This window comes from Octodon degus, unplaced genomic scaffold (assembly GCF_000260255.1).
Source record: "Octodon degus isolate 3935 unplaced genomic scaffold, OctDeg1.0 scaffold00020, whole genome shotgun sequence".
In the NCBI taxonomy this organism is placed as follows: Eukaryota; Metazoa; Chordata; class Mammalia; order Rodentia; family Octodontidae; genus Octodon; species Octodon degus.
This window is the reverse complement of record NW_004524596.1, coordinates 12,705,734-12,727,519: the sequence shown is the minus strand read 5'-3', so window position 1 is coordinate 12,727,519 and position 21,786 is coordinate 12,705,734. Positions and strand designations below refer to the sequence as shown.

At 38.2% G+C, this 21,786-nt stretch overlaps 1 protein-coding gene across 2 annotated transcripts in view; it reads left to right on the top strand.

Moving 5' to 3' along the window:
* Nucleotides 1–21,786, top strand: part of Thada (THADA, armadillo repeat containing) — a 384,981-nt gene that overhangs the window by 22,190 nt on the left and 341,005 nt on the right. For both annotated transcript variants that reach the window (XM_023711247.1, XM_023711248.1), the window contains 8 exons: nt 1,715–1,866; nt 2,740–2,895; nt 3,563–3,685; nt 8,180–8,303; nt 12,575–12,726; nt 16,682–16,892; nt 20,940–21,075; nt 21,320–21,456. In XM_023711247.1, coding sequence (XP_023567015.1) covers nt 1,715–1,866; nt 2,740–2,895; nt 3,563–3,685; nt 8,180–8,303; nt 12,575–12,726; nt 16,682–16,892; nt 20,940–21,075; nt 21,320–21,456 — 1,191 coding nt within the window. The remainder of the gene's footprint in view (nt 1–1,714; nt 1,867–2,739; nt 2,896–3,562; nt 3,686–8,179; nt 8,304–12,574; nt 12,727–16,681; nt 16,893–20,939; nt 21,076–21,319; nt 21,457–21,786) is intronic.

Genomic DNA, 21,786 nt, shown 5'->3' with positions numbered 1-21,786 from the left:
GAGCTGTATGCCTGGCCCCAAAGGATTTTTTTTTTTTTTTTTTTTTTTTTTGTGGCTCAGGCTGCCTGAAGGGCAGGCCTGGTAAGGCAGGTGGAGCTGGGGATTGAACCTGGTATCCTGTACCTGACTGCGTTTGCATGAGCAGGTGAAAACACCTGAGCTCACCAGCAGGCCCCCTGTTTTTACCAGTTCTTTGTTGCAGTAAAAGTGTGTGCACTTTGCACAATTTACTTATTTGAGTGAGTGATTGAGTCAGTAATGAAAATTGTACTAGAGATGGAATTCAGGATTTTGCACTTGCCAGGCAGGTAGTTGAGCAGCTGAGCTATCTCACTGGCCCTAGGCAAATTTAAAGACCAGTACATTGGCAGTAGCAATTTTTATCTCTGGAGAAAAGATAAAGCCTGAAGAAAGTTATCCGTAGTTAGAATAGGGGTAAACGTTTCATTAAAACTCAGTAATCCTGAAGGAATCAGTGCATGAAAGCATAACTCAGTAGATTCTTACCCATTAAATAAATCTTCAAGTTATATTTTTTAATAGTGCAGGGATGTGGTATCCTTTACCAGTTTAAGAAATATTTTCAACCTAAATGACTAAAAATCTTTAGTATAGCAGCAAGTAATTTAAAGAAAATAAAAAGTAAAACAATAATAAATATATAGAATTTCAAAACAAGTTAGGATATTAATAATGGTTGTTATATTGCATATTGTTATTTTCTAAGTAGTTCAGATTAGCAGATACAGGCATGCAAAATTGATCAAACAATTAAGCATTAACTGTTCCTTTCATTAAATTAATAGAAACCAGTTGTACAATTATTGAAGCTCACTTGTGTATGAAAAGTTACTTCTTTTTGAGATGGAATCTTGCTGTGTTGCTCAGGCTGCCTTGAGCTGCTGGGCCCAAGTGATCCTGCCTCAGCTGTATCAGTAAACGGGACTGCAGATGTGAGCCACTGTGTCTAGCTTCCATTGTTTGTAACTTTAAACAGCAATTGGTTTTGCCTTTTTGAGAAGCTATCTAAAATTTAGGATTCTAAAGGAAAACCGGAACTGTCTCTCTTATCAAGGTGTGCTGTGAGCCAGAGCCATCTGCCTCTTTTTTTTGAAATTGAACTCAGGACCTTGCACTTGCCAGGCCAGTGCTATGCCGCTGAGCTACATCCCCAGCCCTCTTCCTACCTATCAGTAATGGCTGGTATCCTACCCTGGCAACCAGCAGTTTTCTGTGGCCCTGTTTTATCTTTTCTACTAGTGAGGATAGTAGCACCAAAATATAGAGAGGATCAGTGTTTATTTTTAGAGAAAGAATGGTCTTTAGTCAGGAAAGTGTTTTTCTTCTGCTTGCCAGAAAGTCATTTTAATTTTGGTATTCTTAGTTTTAATATTTCACTTGATTTTTTCCCCCAATTAACTTCTTGGTTCACTCCAAGTATTAAGGAAAAAGTAAAAATTACTAGCAAGTAAGTGCTGAGTTTTTTATGTTAATGCTATGAGAATTGTTTACTTAAAGTTGATACAAAATAATTTTAAATAAATACTTTCGGATGGAAATTTTAGTTCATGTTAGATAAAGCTTAAATTTTTTTTCTTAAAATCTAATGTTAGTTGGAAACATGAACATGTGTACTAAAATTTATAAAATTGTATAACACAATAATGGTTTTTGTATTTGTGCTTTTGACAAGAGCAGTCTTCTCCATCCTCAGGGTCCGGTAGTAGCAGAGGGGCTCTGGGAGCTTTGATGGCGTGTCTGCGAGCAGCCAGAGCTCATGGACATCTTCAGTCTGCACCTGATGCCTGGGAAAACCTCGTGTCCAGTGCGAGGATAAAGCAAGGCCTAACTCATCAGCACTGCCAAGTAAGGGATACCATAGCTGGGGATTTGTACCTCACAGCAAGTCCATAATTTGTTCATTCATTTAATGGTTCAGAATCGAGGTCCCTGCTTGTGCCTATTGCTGTTTGGGGATAAGTTCTTAAGGAGACCAAACAGGAAGTGAAAAGGTTCATTCTTATACTGAGGCTTTGTAGTATTTATTGAGAGAATGAGGAAACTTGCATGCATCCCCTGAGAACTCCGAGGGGAGCACACAGGTGGCAAAGTGCTGTTATGCGTAAGGCCTTCTTGGGGAGGCTTAGAAGAAGCTGATCAGGGTGGTGGTGGTTGATTAGGAATGTGGAATGTTGGAGAAGGACACAGACGTATGAGAGCTGGGCAGTGACGAAGACGTTTGCTGGCAGGCGAGAAGGTCTGGGCCTATTTTATGTACTGCTTCAGTGTTAGGCTGATAACTTCTGCTTCCCAGTCATCAGTTCAACCAGAGTCACTGTATGTTCAGCAGGAAAGTAACATTAAGGCAACCCAGTGATGAGTTTTCAGGGTAGGAACAAAAGCTAAGCAGGAGACCAGTGAAAGTGCATGGCAGTCGTGTGAGAAGTGAGGGGCCGAGTGACCTGTTAGGAGGAAAAAGAGGAGAGGGAATGGAGCTGACTGAGCATTGCTGTGGAGTGTGACCTCAGACTGTTCATTTTTATAAAACCCTGGCTTATGCATTTAATAAAACTAACTTTAGCGGACAGACATTTGAGATTAGAAAACCTTTCTCAAGTGCACATTAAGCTAAAGCTTTCTTTTTCCCCTTTGGTAGTCTGCATAAATAGACATTTCAGTTGGTTTAGGCTCTAGGTATTTAATTGGCAAACAAACATTTTATTGCTTGATACATTTTAGGTACGGATAGATACATTAGGCTTGCTTTGTGAAAGCAGTCGAAGCACAGAAATTGTTTCCGCAGAAGAAATGCAGTGGATTCAGTTCTTCATCACGTACAATCTTAATAGCCAGTCTCCTGGAGTGCGGCAGCAGATCTGTTCTCTTCTCAAAAAGGTAGAATTTTGCATCAGAAAGTAATGGAAAAATGGTGAACTTTGCCCTCGAAATCGTTTTGAAAAAGAGCTCGGGTTTTGGGAGAGGGTGGAAATGGTCATGAATTGGGCAGTCACGTCTTGTCCTGGCCCTGTGTGACCTCCTCTATGATTTCATAAAGCTTGCAATTGGAGGTTACAATCCAGAGTGAAGAGTCCTTTCATTTTGGTTTAGCCAATCAACTTTGAGCTTTTTTTTTTTTGAAAGAAAATAATCTAGCACTGGGAGTGAAAGGTAGTTTTAAGAAAACTTTGATGGTAGGAGGAAAGATGTTCTTGTATTTTTATAGGTTTTCTTTAAGCACTTTATAAAATGGTCACTTTTGAATAATTCATCTTGAATTAGTCAAAACTCATTTCTGAGGTGAATACTTGGTACAGAAATGAGTATGTCATCTTTAGGTTCAAACCCTTTTAAAGGAAATGGGATAACTGCTGTAATGACTGTATTCTAGTTGCAGTAATACTTGTTCATTTTAAAAATATTAATGTCAATTTTCTGCCAGAAAATTAACATAATAGATTTTAAGAGTTTAGGAGCCAGTTTCTTCTTGTATTGAAATTTCCCTTTCATGGTGTCATTTCACTGTAATGTGTGGCTTACTTGTGCTTTGTTTTTGTCTTAAAAGTTGTTTTGTAGGATACAGGATAGTTCTCAGGTACTTTATAAGTTGGAGCAAGGTAAATCCAGACATGAACCTGAGAATGGCTCAACCAAAGGGCAACCTTCTGTTTCTTTACAGCAATATAAGGTAGGAGCAAAAGCACTAACGTACAGAGCCTTATCAAATCTAAAACAATTATAGATATGCATATGAATATACATAAGAGGGAAATAGATGGAAGTCTCTTGGTGAAGCATGTTTCTCTACTGTTTATCTTCAAGCTGGGGGTTACATAAACTTCCCGGGGATTTTGTATTCCATGCTTGGGGACTCTTACAGAATGACATTATTGGGCTGGCCTTCATAATTTACAGCTCGTGTGGGCCATGTGCATTTAGTACTTTTAAGAAACAGGCAGGTTACTGCTGTGGCTGGACCTGCTTCCCCTTTAGACTCACATGATTTACAATGACTTGATGTTCGTGACCCCTGGTCCTCAGTTCACCTATGAAGGGGGTTTGTGTCTGTCCCTTTAATGTGACCCTTTTAGAGTTGGGCTGGGTTCATTTTTGGTTTTTGGTGGAATTGGGGATCGAACTTAGGCCCTTGTGCTTGCCAGAGAAGCACTTATTCCACTGAGCCATCTCCCCGGCCCTTGGGCTGGGCTCTAAGGCATTGTATTAATGGGGTAGATGGAGCCCCAGATACAGTGGCTCACTTCTGGACCAGAACATGGCTTGACAGTCTTCTTTTCAGAAGAACAAATGACCTTTTCATTGGTTTCTTATTCCACATTGTAGCCTCTCAGAAGCAGAACATTATTTTCTTCTGTGACCCAGGTAGAAGAATGCTCATCTCTTTTAGTTTATTCAGGAGAACAGATGTAATAAAGTAGTGAGGCTGGGCGTGGTGGTATATGCCTGTAATCCCAGCAGCTGAGGCAGCTGAGGCAAGAGGATTGCTTTGAGTTTGAGACAAGGCTGGGTTACAAAGTGAGTTTGAGGCCAGCTTGAACTGCACAGTGAGACCCTGTCTCAAAAAGATTAAATAAATAAATAAATAAATAAATAAATAGAAACATTTAAACTATGACATACTCAGTACTTACTCTAAATGTTAGTATGGATGGTCTTGATTATTAGTTTTTGTATTTAAAAGGTGAAACACTTTTTTAGAGGGCAGTATTGGGCATTGAACTCAGGGCATTCACCAACCTATATCTCAATATCCCTTTTGTGGTTCTGAGACAGGGTCTTGTTAAGTTACTAAGTTGCTCAGCCTGAGCTCAAATTTCTCATCCCCCTGCGTCCACTTCCCAGAATGCTGGGATTGTAGGAATGCACTATTACACCAGGTAAAATGGCAGAACACTTTGTAAAGAAGACTGTTACTCATATTACAAAGGCTGAACTCAGTTTAAAATCCCCAACAATGAAGATTAGAAAGTCACAGCCTAAACTTTAATGACATAGGATTATTCTCAATTCTGCCACATAGCAGTTGGTTTACGTAGCCTCTTCCACTTAAGCAGGGTCCATGACTCCTCTCAAAGGTTGGTTGTGAGGGTGAAGTGAGAACGTACCTTGTAAACTTTTAAGTTGTTCCAGAAGCCTCTCTGGGAGCCATTGGAAGTGAGTAGAGCATGCATTACATTAAGCCTGTGCTGCTGTGTTCTTGTGACAGATCTTTGTTAACCTCCCTTAGATCAGTGCCAAATTTTTAAAAACATGTCTTGTTTCTTTTGCAAAGGAGGTACATTGATTTTTTTTTTTTACATTGATGTTTGTGAGGTCCTAATTACCTAGAAATAAACTGTTTTGTGGATTGAGTCTAAATTTTGATGTATGCAGGGTTTTTGGATGTTGTTTAGATTATGCTTATGGACGTGTATTTTTCAAACATGAGTCCTCTGAGATTGAATCTGAGTCAATCTTCTACTTATGATCTTTTCTGCCAACTGGTAGTTACTTGTTGCTTTTGGGGTTCGACTCTGGCGCTCTGTTGTGGTGATCCTCTTGGTAGTGGGGGCCTTGTACTCTGGTCGGCCCAGTGCCAGCCAGCAGGCTAAGTGCTGGGGAAGATGAAGAGGCCAGCAGTCAAAAAAGGTATCTTCATCTGTAGCCAACACTAAATATATATATATATATATATATTTGGATACAGGGTCTCTCAGACTCATAGTGATCCTCCTGTCCAGCCTCCTCAGCACTAGGATTATAGACGTGCGCCCTCACACCTAGTCTCAGGCACAGCATGTGGCATCAGGGATCAAACTTGGGTCCTTACATTTGCCAGGCAGGTGCTTAGACTGCTGAGATATCTCCTCAGCCCCTGCATTAATAATTAGAGTAGGTTAAAATTTAAATTCACAAAATGTTTTATATTCACATTCTCATGTAGTCTTTTAATAGAAATGCTGTGGGGTAAGCATATCCCTACTTAATGTGAGAACATTGAAGCTTAGTAAGGTTTAATAACCTGGTCAAGATTCCTCAGCTTGGAAGTAGAGCTAGGACCCAAATCCAGATGTGTTCTTCTCTCCAAAATCTTAGAGTAGTTTTTTTATGGAAGCCTCATTGGGGGCTATTAGAAGTGACCAGAGCATATGTGGAACTCCTACTGCATGTACGGGGCACTGTTCTTCGTAGTAGGAGCCTAATGTATGCTTTTTTTTTTTTTGAATTTTTTTTAAAGACAGGGTCTCACTATGCAGTTCAGGCTGACCTCGAGCTCACTTTGTTGTCCAGACTGGTCTTGAACTCACAACAATTCTCCTATCTCATCCTCTGAGTGCTGGGATTATAAGCATGCGCCACCATGTCTAAATGTGATCTCTCTGTTATGGTTATAGCCGGATTTATAAAATGAAGAACTATGTCTCAAAATATAAATGATGACATAGGCTAATTCCTAAAGGATAAGTTTCTTGTGGTTTAATGTGAGTGGTACTTTACTTAAGACTAGTTTCAGACAGTTTTCGGTAAACATCCTGTTCCTTTAAAATCCAGTAGAATCAATAAACTAATAAACAAGATAAAGGGTAAAATATCCAAGATTACATGCCCAGCAACAAACTAAATAGAGCTACCTTATATTTTTGTTTTGTTTTTGAGACAGTCTCACTTTATAGCACAGGCTGGCCTTCTATGTACCCCAGGCTGGGCTTGAGTTCATTTTGATTCTTTTGCCTCTGCCTTCCAGTGCTCCTGGGCTCAGTTGGTCTTGCATTCTCTTTTTGGTGGGGGTGGGTACCGGGGATCAAACTCAGAACCTTGCGCTTGTCAGGCAGGCACTTATGCCTCTGAGCTATATCCCAACCCCTGGTCTTGCATTTTTGATTGTCCAGTGTCATCAGGAATTAGGGCAGAGTAGTAACAGGACATGGTTTTATGTTTGTCTTACACAGAAATTAATGACATTTAAAAAATCATTTATTTATGTATTTGGTACAGAGTCTCACTATGCAGCTTGGACTGACAGTGATCCTCCTGTTTCAGCCTCCCTATTGCAGGAATTACAGGCCTTCATGCGGTACTGAGGATCGAACCTGGGTCCTTGCGCCTGCCAGGCAGGTGCTTAGACTACTGAGCTATATCCCTGGCCCGATTTTTTTACATGAAAGGAAGATTTTATCCTGGAGAAAGTATTTCCTACCTTGTTTTTGTGTAATTGAATTTTATTAAAAGTTTTCATTTTCATTTGTATAAATAGAGTGATAGATCAGAAGTCTCAGAGGGGCAAGTAGAAGACAAAAGAATAGTTGGATCTTTGTATGAATTATGTCATAATCAAAATTATCAAATAGTCTATATCGGGTGTTTCTTTGTTCATTTTAAAATTCAGAAGTACTTATATCTTTGATGCCTGAATGCCTTTGGTTGGGAAAACCAGTATCATCAAGCTCTGGTATCTGATACAGATCAGAGGCAGACTAAAACTTATTTTCCTAAACAGTCTTTTTTTTTTTTTTTCCTTCTTGCTTAAGCTATAATAGAAATTACACTTGTTGCTAACTCTGCAAAGGGATTAGGGCAGGGTTCATTAAAGTTACTACATACTGTTTATGGTCCCTTAAAGGTCTTGTCTTCATTCTTTTGTGTTGTTATCACAAAAAACCTGAGGCTGGATATTTTAAAATAAAACAGGCTTATGGAGAAAGCTGGTTATAAAGTCCCAACAGCACTGCACAAAAATCTTGGTAAGGACACCTGGTTGTATCACAACATGGTATAAAAGTGGGTATAGGTGGAAGGAGCATGTAGGTGGGTGTAAAAGCAAGAGAGCATTCTAGAAGTGGAACTTGTGTTACAGTAACTCCCTCTTGTATGGATTTACTAATCTGCAAGACCTGACTCCCAGGAGACAGCATCAATTCCTCTGTCTCATGGGTGGAGCCCTGACCTGATCATCTTCTGTGATGCCCTGTGTCTGAAAGACCCACCGTCTCAACCCTGTGCATCAAGCTAAAAGCACGAGTACCCCCAGGACTCACCCCATAGCAGTGCCAGGATGAATTAGCACATGTAATAACCAGTATTGTTTAGAAGAATTTTAATTAAATCACAGTGGAAAAAAAAAAAAAACCTGCTCTTGAGAGTGATGCTCTGGGTGTAACCTGTTGTGCTATAAATTTTTTTTTAGAATTTCATGTCATCCATTTGCAACAGTCTTTTTGAGGCACTGTTTCCCGGATCTTCCTACTCCACTAGGTTTTCAGCTTTAACCATCTTAGGCTTCGTGGCGGAAGTTTTTCCTACAGTAGCAGGTAAGTTTTCATTCGTGTTTGGAGGAAACATTCTGTTTTTGTCTTGCAAATCACATACACATTCAATATTTTGCTTTATGTGAAGTTTTAATTTCATTGTCTTTTCTAAAATTTCTTATTATTGTCCTTATTTTACCTAGTTAAATTTGCAGGTAAAGGACCTAAGGGGGAGAAATTCTCTCTTTTCATTGATCATTATTTGCCAACTCAGAGCTACAATTTTCACAGATTACACTTAGATTTGGAAGAGTTCCTGCTCTTTATCTTCTTACTTTGATTGTCACTGTTTTAAGAAAGGGCTTAATTTGTTCTTTAAGTGTTAACAGGTAAAATATGAGAGACTATTAGTCTCTCATATTTAATATTCCTCAGCGAGTCTTTGAGGTTAAAATGCGGTTTCCCTTATATGCTGTCTGTTTCATAAGCTTCACTCTGGTTTCAGAAAGACATCACGAGGATGTCATTTCCAGGCATCTTGGCTTAATGATAACTCTGGTTTTCCTTCTGTGAGGTACTCGAAAGGACAGGCATTTAATTTCCCTCTTTGAATCATTTTTTCCCCCTTTTGGCAAGAAATGATTCTCTTTGTCTGCATACTTAGTATGGTTTTCTTGCTTGTGCCTCATTTTTCTTGACTGTAGTCAAGTAGGACTTATCTAGCCAAACCACTCTTTAATGAGAGGGCCAGGAGGACTAGAGAGTTTATAGAATAGCTGTATCCTTTTTCCTTTTATATTATTACTCAAATTAAAATTTTTTGATGAGGAAGGGAGAGTTAATTGCTATTAATACGTCCTTGTGCTTCATTTGAGGAAAATAATTTTTTTCAAATTTTTTGTTTGAGAAAATTCAATTTAACAGCAGAGTTTCAAGAATAGTTCATTGAATAGCCAAGTACATTCCACATAGATTTGTCATGTTAAGCTTTTGTTATACTTGTTTTATCTCTTTTTATTATTGATTTTATAACTGCCACACAAAGTCAAATTCAGAAAATTTAGTGTTGTATAGTGCTATTATCTATTATGTGATCCATATACAAATATTGGCACTTGTTCTAATAAATGATCTGTTATATGAAAAAGAAATTTGCCATAATCTGAAAATGGATTGTAGATCACATATTTCCTTTTGATGTTGTGCCTCTTTTTTTTTTTTTAACCTCCTTCTATCTGGGACTTTATTTCATTATATTAACATTTAGGAGGAATGTGTTTCAGTTGACAGCCAGTGTCCCTAGGCTGTCATACCTGGAGGTACGGGTTGCTGGCTTGTTCATTATTCACTACGATATACTTTTTTCCCCACTACTGGAGGTTGAACCTGTTGTCTGCACCCTGAGCTATTCATCTGCAGTGATAAATTGAAATCACCCTCTGTTAGGTGGGGGTTGTAGGCTTTCAGATGGCCTCTGAGAAGGCCATCTGAAAAAGACATCTGCAAAATCCTCAAAACCTATGAATGTGTACCTTATGTGGGAAAAGGGTCTTTACAGATACCGTCAAGTTAAAGATATCGAGAAGGGATAACCCTGATTATCTGGATGGGTCATAAAATGTCATCCAAAGTCTGTGTAAGAGAGAGGCAGAAACAGACTTGACACACAGAAGAAGGGGCATCGTGACAGCAGAGGTCTGCAGTGGAGTGGGACAGCTGCAATTTTTAGAATGCCAGCAGCCACCAGAGGCTGGAAGGAGCTTCTTTAGAATCCTAAGTTTAGACTTTAGAAACCTTAGATTGCTTAATTTTGGATTTCTGTCTTCCAGAACTGTGAGAGAATCAGGGTGTGTATATGTGTGTGTATGTGTCTTTTAAATTACCACATTTTTGATGATGTGTTACAGGGTTCACAGTGAGTGAATCTAGGGTAAATTTCAGCAGTACTATAGTTTAAGTTTTTAATCTGAGTGTGACAGATTACTTTATTCATTTAATAAAATATATTTTGCACTTTAAATGGACCGTACTTAAGTATATAGGGAAAAAACAATTAGGCTTAATTAGACTAGTCCTTTTCAGTCAGGAAAAGAATTTAATATATTGTAACACATATACATTGAAAGTGAAAAGCCTGAGTTGTCACATGTAATTGGGCTATGACTATGTCATAGTAATTATATTAATCAGTCAGCTGGCAGACAGTACAAAGATAGCCATACTATGCCCATTAATTTTATTTTATTTTATAGTTAACTTTATCGGTGTAATTTAAATATGAATAATGATCACATTTTCCATAGAGAATTTGTACTTCTACACAAAATATATATTAGCTCCTCTTTTCTTCTTCATTTCTCTCCCTTCAATCTTTCTTCCCCTTCTTATTTACAAAGTTTTATTTCCACTTTATCTTTTTTTTTTCCTCACTCCTCTATACTCATTAATTTTGAAGGCAGTTAGAGAGCATGAGATACAAGATGGAAAATTTATCCTTCGTTTTCATCAAAATAATTTTAATGTGAGGATTTATGTTCTTTTATAGAAGCAATGTGATACAGTTCTTTGCTTTTCCTAAAGTATATTCCAGAGGAAAAAAAGATGCATCTTTTATTTTTATTTTTTTTTATTTTTTTTTTTTTTTTTTCCGAACCGGGGATTGAACTCAGGCCCTTGTGCTTGCCAGGCAAGCGCTTCTGTTACTGAGCCATCTCCCCGGCCCAAGATGCATCTTTCTTGGGTAAAGTTTAATGTCACAGTATGCATAGTGAAAACTGGTTTCCACAATTAAAAGGGTTTGTTCAGCAAATATTAATGGAGCACTTATTGTATGTCAAGTAGCCATTGATAACATAATGTACAAAGCAAAACCTTCCTCTTAGGGGCTTACCTTTCAGTGAAGGCAAACAATACTGAATAAGTAACACATAAAACTTCCGACGCAGATAAGTTCTATGAAAACAAATATTTCAAGAAGAAAAGGGGAAGTTAAAAGTTCCTGGGAGGGAGGGAAGGGCGAGTTTGTCATACAGTGGTGTCAAAGAGGCTTCTTTTTAAAAGAAGAAATCACAAAGGAAGTTAGAAAATAAGATGAGTTAATGCAAAAACACAACATATCAAAATTTACAAGGTGTAATAAAAGCAATGCTTTATTTAAATTCTTACATTAAAACATAAAGGTCTCAAGTCAGTAACCTAACCTTATACTTCAAGAAATTATAAAAGATGAGCTAGCAGAAGGAAGGAAATACAAAGATTAGAACAAAGATAAATGGAATAGAGAATAGAAAAACAATACAGTGAATCAATGAAAGTAGAAATTTTTCTAAAAATGAAGAAAAATGATAAAGCTAGACTAAGAAAATGAAAGGTGGTGCAAATAACTACAATCAAAAGTAGAATCAATAGCACACTTACAAAATGAAAAAGATTATGACAACGACATGAACAACCATATGCCAACAGATTAGATAATCTACGTGATATGTGCAGGTTCCTGGAATGACTGCCTCAAGTTGAAACAGGAATTTTGAGCAGACTTTTAACACTCAGTAATCAGAAACCTCCTGACAACGAAAAATCCAGGATGAGTGGCTTCTCTGGTGAATTTTGCCAAGCATTTAAAGAATTAATACCAGTTCTACTTTTTCATAGCATTGATGAGGAGAGAACACTGAACTCACTCTGGGAGGCTGTTGTTACCTTGATATTAAACCTAGACAGAGATAATGTAAGAAAGGTATAGACGGATAGCCCTGACTAGTGTGGATCCAGAAATCCTCAACAAAATGCTAGGGAACGATATCTAACAGCACATTAAAAATACTGTACAATATGACCAAGTGAAATTTACGCCAGGAATGCAAACTTGGGTCAACATAAAAATGACAGGATGTATCACCATACTTATTCTCTGTCAGTTCATCTAAGAAATGGTAGGACTTTAGATTCTAGGTCAAGAAGTTTATAAAAATAGTGACTTTACATTTTTAAAAATATTTATTTCCTGTTCAGAAAATTGTCATGCCTTTTGTCATCTGAAGAAGTAACTTAATAAAAAATACTTTTATGCTAGCATGGATAAAGTATGAAGTATAAAGTATGAAGTCTTAGTGTAGGTAAAGTATAAAGTATGATTTTTGTATTTTCTGTAAGTTTAGGTAGTTGGAGAAAGATGATTTTCTTTTATAATTCATTTTATTCTTTTTTTGTTTTTGGCGGAACCAGGGATTGAACTCAGGCCCTTGAGCTTGCCAGGCAAGTGCTTATTCTATTGCGCCATCTCCCCGGCTCTCCAATTCTTTTTAAAATCTTATTTTCATTTTTTGTTTTAGGTGGAGTCCAAGCGGTCTATCAGCTGAGTCATGATGTTGATGCTGGTCGTTTCCAAACACTAATAGAATGTTTCACCAGCACTTTTGAAGAAGTGAAAACTTTAGCATTTGATCTGCTCATGAAATTATCAGTAACAGCTAAACAATTTCAGGTATTTGGACTTCTATGTAAATGTAATATACATATGAAAGCTTTGTATTTTAGCATACATAAATAGAGCTTCTGAGGATTATCCAGGCTCACTGCACCTGCCTTCTTGGGCTTTTTAACTATTTCTTTTGTTTAGTAATGCATCTGCACTGTTGCACTGTGGTGGGAAAGGAAGAAAGACTGTAAGAGCTCACATCAGTGAACTGTGCTTTTTTTTATTGCTTTGATAAAAAGGGAGGTGTAGGAGGGAGTAGGTCTCACTGTTTACCATATTATTAGTAGGTTTCAGTGAACTGTGGTCTCCCCAGTTCCTTTGGGCATGTAATATTTGATCAAAACACATCACTTACAGTAACTTTGAGTTTTTAGAGATAATCTTTCTGCTTATTAGACTGGGAACCTGAGGTAAATGAGTTAGAGAACATGTTTCTGGTCTTAGCATCAAGAGCAGCTAAATTGAGACTGAAACTCATGAATATATGAGGTTAACTCCAGTTGTCCTCCTCAAGGCTCTACCCAGCACCTCTCCTGGAACCTGCTCTCTTTCTGACATCTTGCTCTTTCCACTTTGGGGTAGGAGCCAAAGATGGGCTCAGGACTAAAGGTGTAGGATGCAAGGGAGGGGCCTGGGGATTTAGCTCAGTGGGGGAACGCTTGCCTAGCAAGCTAGGAGTCCTGGGTTTGGTCCTTAGCACCAAAAACAAAATATAAACTTCAACTAAAAAAACAGAAGTATGCAGGGGACCCTATAGAGAGACTTGCAGCCCTACCCTTGAGGCTTATTCTGGGACTCTGGGGTTAGCAGCAGAGTAGTGGCTCCAGAGCTCTCTCTTGCTTTTTGTGAGAACTCTGCAGAGGGGAAGGCTACCCACGGGGGTTGTGGCCTGGGTGCCAACTGTTTGCTGCCTGTATTTAGGGCCCAGCGGCCTGCAGGCATGGTGAGATTCTGTAGAACACACCAGAAAAGGAACACTGTTTTTGTGGCTTCTTTGGCATTGCAAGATCTCGGGATGTCTTTTTTGATTTGTACTCAGTTTGAGAGTTGCTCTCCAAGATCCACATACACCTGTGGTCTTCCTGGTGCCCTGTAGGGAGAAGGGTCTACAGATGTTCAGTGTACTAACTCCTGAACACTACAGAATTTGAAATAAACTTTCTTGTCCTCTATTAGCAACACCCACACCCTCCACTGTTTGTCATATATAGCCTTGTGTCACATATATAGCTGTGCCTCAACCCTAGCAAGTGTTTTAAGAGTATCTGGAATGGAAAAGGTGTATTACAACACATATATCAAAGACCTGGTTATTGCATAAACTATTGAAGATTCTTATGGGATCTCTATATCTCTGGTTTGATAATTTGCTTGATACAGAGATGGTAAACTAGAATACAGGAAATTTTTGTATCACATGGGGTATACTATAGGATTTTGGTTGTATAGTCTGTTCTGGCTTGTGTGTCAGTAAAATAATCAATGGAATAGACATACAAGATTTAAAAATAATAATTATTTATTTCTAAAATCTTTCTTTGGGTTTATCTTGTATATTATGTATTTAAAAATAAAATACACATTAAAGCATGCTTTGTATGCCTGATTACTATTAAGTATCTTATCTATAATACATGTTTTTGATAACATCTTTCTAATATATGACTTTACTACTCACTTAGCTTACTGCCTTTTTTTCCGACATATCCTAGGTCTTTATATTGTATTTTGATTGACCTAAGATGGTGGAACAAAATTCTTTTAGGCTGCCAGGTTTATTTATTATGTTTCTTACTAATTGTCTAGCCAATTCAAGAACTTATTGTCAGTTGCAAAAATGACTTAGTAGCTTAATTTATTCCTTCTAATATTTGTTTTGAATTTTGACCACTGATACTAAGTTTATGGGCCATAGAAAATTAACCATATCAAATGACAAAGAATGTAAATAGAAAGTAACTGATATTTAAATCAGTACATCTTATAACCTATGATTTTGAAATTATATCATTAGATATTAGTGTACATATATTCAACTTCAAAATTAAGTTTATAATTTTTTTTCTTATGGCAGACAGTTAACGGACCAACTCTAGTAAATAGCATATTATCGAGCAACCAAACCCTCATTTCCAGAGTGGTAGCACTAGCTTGTCAGCAGTTGAGTGGGGACTGGAAACCATGTCTGTGGTTGTCTGGCCAGTCCCTTCCCATGATGATGGCAGTGAACAGTGACCGTAAGCAGCCCTTTGTTCTGTCTATTAGGGCAGTCTTAGTTACTTTTCTTATTGGTGGGACAACATACCCAGCAGCTGAGGTTTAAGGAGGAAAGGTTTACTGCAGCTCAGTTTGTAGAGGTTTCAATCTAGTTGGCTGGCTCCAAGGCAGGGTGGTGTGGCAGAGGGTGGAACAGAAGAGAAACAGTCCATGGTATGACAGGCAGAGGGTGGTCGGCAGCAACCACAGCCCCCTGCCTTTTTTCTGCCCTTTTGTATTCTACCCAGGCTATAAGCCTATTTTTTGGTGTCACCTATACCCAGGGTGGGGCTTCCATTATCCACACCCTTAATTGTAGTATCACACCCTTAACCCACATCCACATACCCGAAATCCAGCCACTTCTTACAGGATTTGCTTGCTTGTTCGTTCATTCTTTTCTTTTTTTTTTTTTTTTTTTTAATTTTCACATTTTTTTGAATATACGATAATTGCTTTCATTTTATTTATTTTTTTACACGCACATAACATGTCTTGATTCTTTTTTTTTTTTCAAATTGGTAGGACAGTTTCAATAATTAACACATTGCATGCATTCTTCCTAGTGGTTAATTGCTGTGCAATGTTCATTCTTTTCTTTTCTTTCTTCTAGGGCTGGGGAGATGGCTCAGTGGATTAAGCGCTTCCCTGGCAAGTGCAAGGGCCTAAGTTCAATCTCCCATTCCACCAAGAAAAAGAAAAAATGAGTCTTCTTTCTTTCTTTCTTTTTTTCTCTCCTTTTTTCTTTTTTCTTTTTTTGGTATTGGGGATCAAACTCAGAACCTTGTGCTTGACAGGCAGGCAGTTATGCTACTGAGCTATCTTCCCAACCCCAGCCACTTCTGAAAAGCTTAATAGGACTGCATAAAACTTTGGAGTGGGGTAGGGGAGATCTAGATACAAACCATGGCAGCTGATATGAATGGATATTTGTATAACTAGGGGAGCTCAGATGCTGAACCGCAGAGGTGGCTCTGGTCGCTTTGTTGTCTACACATATAAATACACTTTCATCCTGCATAACCTTCCAATGGCTTTGTACTTCTCTCCATTGAACTAGTTCTGTGGGGAGGGAGAAGCTAATAGGAGGGCGGGAGTATGATGCCCAAGTAAAGCATATAGGAGAAAAAAATTACTCCATGTAGAGATAACAGAGTTGATCTGGGCCTTGGGATGTTGCTCAGTGGCCTAAGTGCCTGCCTGACAAGCACAAGGTCCTGAGTACCCTAGTACCCAAAAAAACACAAAAAACCAAAACCAAAAACAAAGTTGTTCTGGTTGTAAACATTACAGCTTTCTATAGGAAAAAGTGTGCTGTTGCTAAAGAAAGAGGCTCTGTATTTAAAAAACAGCTTTCTCCCTGTTGATTTGCCCAATTATTCTTATGGGCTTCATCTCTGAATTAATAGCAATCAATACTGAGATATAAAACTAAAGTCTGGGTGTGGTGATGTACACTTACAGGCACATCGCAGCCCTTTGGGAAGCTGTGGCAGGATAATCACAGGTTCACAATCGATGTGGACAGCACAGTGAAATCTTGTTTAAATAAATAATTTAGTACTAACCTTTATTGAGGGAGAAAAGAAACTAATATTCATGTTGAATTAGAGCTGCATGGCAGGCTATATTTTTAAGTATGTAGTACATTTGCAGGTTACAGAAATCTCACCATGACAGTTGCTGGGACTTTGTTCTCTTCTAGGATGCTGAGAAACTACAGGATTTATTCCAGGCAGCTCTGGAGCTCAGCACAAGCACAAAACCATACGACTGTGTGACAGCTTCCTACCTGCTGAACTTCTTAATCTGGCAGGACGCTGTGCCGTCGTCCTTGGCCGCCTACCTACCCCAGAGTGGCTCACACAGTGATGAAAACAAGCCTGCTTCTGTGGTAGAAAGGAACACATTAATGGGTTTGTATTGAGGAAGTGTCCTTTTGCTCCTAGCCAAAACCAGTCTCCTATTCTCTCGCTATTTGTTTGGTATCTAATAGTTAATCATTTATCTAAGAGTTTACAAGCATAAAAGCATCATGAGTTCTTTTGTACCCGTGAAGTTTACTCAGCAGTGACACGTGCTTCTATTTATTTATTTATTTATTTATTTATTTATTTATTTTAGTATAGGGTCTGCAGGGTCTCACTACACAGATTGGACTCATAGTGATCCTCCTGTTTTCAGCCTCCCAAGTGCTGAGATTACAGGCACGCACCACCATGCTCAGTCTCAATCACTGTCTCAGCGCACCCAAGGAGCAGATTTGGCATGGCCGACTGGGGATCGAACCCTGGCCCCTGTGTCTGCCTAAGCAGGTGCTTTAATCCACTGAGCTATCTGGCCAGCCCCGACACTAGCTACTAAATAAAGGATTCATGTTAAATAAGTCAATACACAAATACACATTAATAAGACTTTTAATTTTAAAAGAGGACAACCCTTTTCTCCATCAAAAGGAACTTTTTTTCTTTCAGAAATTGTACTATACCTATAGATAAATCATCTTTGTTATTTTTATGAAGAGCAGAGTTCATTTGATTGTTAGAATTTATGTCTTAATTGACTGATCACTCCTTTTCTTTTTACCCTGCGATATTGCCAGTTCCCAAGCCTAGGGCCTACAATGTTTTAGCTAGTGATTTTCTGTAAATATTTGTTGGAGAGGTATGTGCTTTTATGCTAATAAATTTTCATTTGGAATTGTACGGAATGTCAGGAGAGATGCGGATTTTTATAGTAAAAGAAGGATCAGATAAAGAGAGTTGAAAATCGTTCTTTCTAATGTGATATAAAAAGCCTTGACAGAATCAGTAATTGGAGAAAAATTTAAGGCTATATGTAGTTCTGGTGGGAGTGTGCTTGTGGATCTGGGGATTCAGAGATGTCAGTGGCATAGAAGATAACAGTTGGCCACTTGAACTGCTTTAGGCCCAGGGTCAAAAGGAGACCATAGAAGACAACAGGAAGAAGACTGCGACTGGCATGAATTGGGACATGCATATTATAACTATGAAATATTTCACACATATGAAGAATACTTCAATATGGTTAAATAAGCTAGGTGATAAACTCAGCTGAAGAGGTAGGAGAAAGACTGGTGGTAGGGTATGTACTTTGTACGCACAAAGCCCTGGGTTCCATCCCCAGCATTGCAAAAAAAAAGATAACCAGATGTAGTGGTGTGTGTCTCCTGTTTGGGAGACTGAGGCAGGTTTGTGTGAGCTTAGGAGTTCAGGGCTAGTCTAAAGCTGCATGGTGGCACCCTGCCTCTAGAAAACAAGTGCCCCTACCTTTGAATCCTTTATTTTTCCCTGTGCTTTGCATTAACTTTTTATCTTGTTTTTCTTTATGGTTTTACCCCCTACATATGGGATTAAGCAATGTATTTTTTTGTTTTACATAGTTTTGAATTTTATTTAAATAGTACTATATAGAATATGCCAGTTTATTAATCTATTCTTTTGATAGGCTTGAATTTTTCCTAAGTAAGAATGTGAATGTGAGCATTGCTCTGCAGATCTGCTGATAATGTTGTCCAAAGAGTTGTTGGTGAACAAAGAAGAGTTTTTGGTGGTCAAAGCGTGCCTGTCTTTAGTTTTTTTTTTCCCGGTGGAACTGGGGATTGAACTCAGGCCTTTGCACTTGCCAGGCAAGCGCTTACTCTACTGAGCTATGTCCTTGGCCCGTTGTCTTTAGTTTTACGAACTGATACTAAACAGGTTTTCACAGTACACTGCCACCAACAAATTATGGATTGTGCTTATTAGACATTATCACCATAGTTTTCTATCACCAAAGTTTAAAAATTTGCAGTATACAAAGTGATAGTGCGATTTCAATTTTTAATTTTTCTGATTACTGTAGGGTCTTTTTCTTTTATCTTTTTTGGCTGACTCAGCCTTCCCTGGGGGCGGGGCTGACACAGCATGTGGTGCTGGGGATTGAACCACAGTACCTGCGCTTGCCTAAACTTGCCTGAGCAGGCACTTTAGTCCACTGAGCTATCTTTCCAGACTGATTCCTATAGTTAGTTCATATTTTCTCTGGGATGAAGTGCATGCTAACGTCCTTTGTTTAGTTTTCTGTGGAATTGTTTGTTTTTTCCTGTTAAGTTTTATGTACCCTGCATATTAATAATTTAGTAATTATACACAGTTCTAAAATTTAAAGTACAGCCCTTCAGAGGGACGAGGAGAAGCATTTTCTCATTCTGGCTAACTGGATATCCCAATGCTAAAGAGTCAAATTGGACCTGCTACTTCATATCACAGATAAAAATTTGCCCCAGTGGACTACAGACCTAAATATAAAGGCCAGTTCTATAAAACTCTTAGAGGAAAGTATGGCTCTGTGTCTTCATGACCTTGGGGTAAGCGCTACTGTATTTTCTTAGGTATGACTCCCAAGCACAAACAGCAAAACAAAATTATAAATCAAACTGCATGAAAATGTACAGCTTTTGTTCAATAAAAGGTGCCATCAAGAAAGTAAAAAGAGAATCTATAGAATGGCACACTTACAAAAGGAACTTTTACAACTCACTAATAGAAACAAATGACCATTTAAAAAATGGAGAAAGACTGCATAGATGTTTCTTTAGAGGATACACAAAGTAGACCCATGAAAAGATGCTCAGTATTGCTAGTCCTCAGGGAGGTGCAAATCAAAACCATGTTCATACTGAGGAAACGCTTCATTCCCAGCAGAAAGGCTGCAATTAAAAAGAAAAAAAGTAAAAGTAACAGAAAATGTTGATAAAAATGTGGAAAAGTGGAACCTTCAAACACTAGAGGTGGGAACACATTCATTCCCTAACAGGTATATACCCAGAGAAAAGAAAGCATATGCCCAAAACCAGGAAGTTTATGGCAGTGTTATTCAGATTGGCCAAAACCCAGAAATTACATCCATCAGTAGATAGATGAATGAATAAAAGTGTGTGTCCATTCAGTTGGTGGTCACTGAGCTGTGGAACGAATCAGCTATTGATAGCTGCTGCAACAGTGATGAACTTTGAAAATACAGTGGTACCTTGGCTCATGAGTACTTTCATTTGTAAAACACGGAAGTGTCGCAAAATTTTGTTTTTGTTTTTGGGGTGATGAAGATGACTGTGACCATCTTTCCCACACAAACATAAATGTGCCCATGTTTTCAAGAATCATAGAACAAACTTGTGACTTGAGGCACTACTGTATTATGCTAAATGAAAGTATCCAATCACAAAAGACCTTGTCTTAATTTATTTACAATGTGCAATCTTAAAAAAAAATAATAAAGGTTGTTAAGAGAAAAAACAAACCCCAAAAAACAAAAGACCTTGTACTGTATAATTCCATTTATATGGCATGTCCAGAATGAGCAAATTCCTAGAGACAGAAATCTGATTAGTGGTTTCCTAGGGTGGGGAGTGACTTGTAATGGGTAATTTTATTTTATGGGGACAGTATTCTAAAACTGATGGTTGCACGTGTCTCTGAATGTACTAAAAACTATTGACTTGTACCTTTATTGTTTTGTGTTATGAAACAAACAGATTTTCCAAAAAAAAATAAGAGAATAACAATAGTGATTACAATGTACCGTTATCTTCATTGTATACTTTAAATGTATGAATTGTATGGTGAGTTATTTAGTTGTTACTAAAAGGCATCTTCTGGCCAAATATCACATCACACAGGTCTAAAGTTTGATGCCACAGCCAGAGATGTGCAGGAAGACTGGGTCAAATTGAATGCTATAGTGGATCCAGGTAGTTAAGGGAAGACACTCAATTCTTTAACTGTTATCTTTAAAATGAGTTCATGGGCTGAGTGATCTTGAAAACTTTTTCTGATTCACAGCATTTTAGAACACATTGGAGTTGTTTTTATTGAAATTTTGCTCCCTACAAGTTTATAAATGGATTTTACAACTGGCAGTGTTTTGGTTTTCTGTTTTATTTTATTTTATTTTTTTTCTAGTTATCAAGTGCTTGATAGAAAATCTTGAGGAAGATATGTCTCAGGCCGAAAACTCTCTGCTTCAGGCAGCAGCATCCTTCCCAATGTACGGGCGTGTGCACTGTGTGACAGGAGCTCTGCAGAAGTTACCGCTAGAGTAAGAGCACCCCTGCTATCTCTGGTTTCAGATGCATACTTATGTCTGAACTTTAATCTCCTACAGGAATCTGTCCTGGAAAAGGATGTTGTCTTGCCTTAAAGAGAATTGAAAATCAGATTAAAAATCTACTTATATATTTATTTGTATGTCTCAAATATTCCATATTTTGCATCATTTTAAAATAAAATCTTTCAAGTCCCCCTTGCTTGTAGTATAAGCATCCCTAATGTCCCTCTTGTAGCAGCCTGCAGCTAGTGAGTGAGTGGACACCTGTGGTGGAGAAGCTCCTGTTGATGTCCTACCGGATCTCCGCTGTGGTGGCTCCAGTCATTCAGAGCTCCTCCCCCGAGGGCCTCATCCCCATGGACACCGACTCAGGTCAGCAGACAAGCCTGTGGTGCTGTTGTTCAATTTTCTGTCTCTCATTTCTTTGGAGAGAGATAAAGCTAAATTGAGGGAAAAAAGGAATTACATTTTGTGATATTTTTGCCCTTTTGGTAATATTTTTAACTATTTAAAAAATAGCCAGTTCAGTTGATTATTATCTTTTTATCTAAGAATAAAGTTTTCATTGTTCATTTCCAAAAAAAAATGGCTAAAAAATGGACCTGAGAACCAAGTGATGAGCAGGGTTCTCATTCCCCAGAGTAAACTGGGTTTTATAATAGTAGTATTTCTGAACATAGCTGAGCAGGAGGCTGCTGCAGC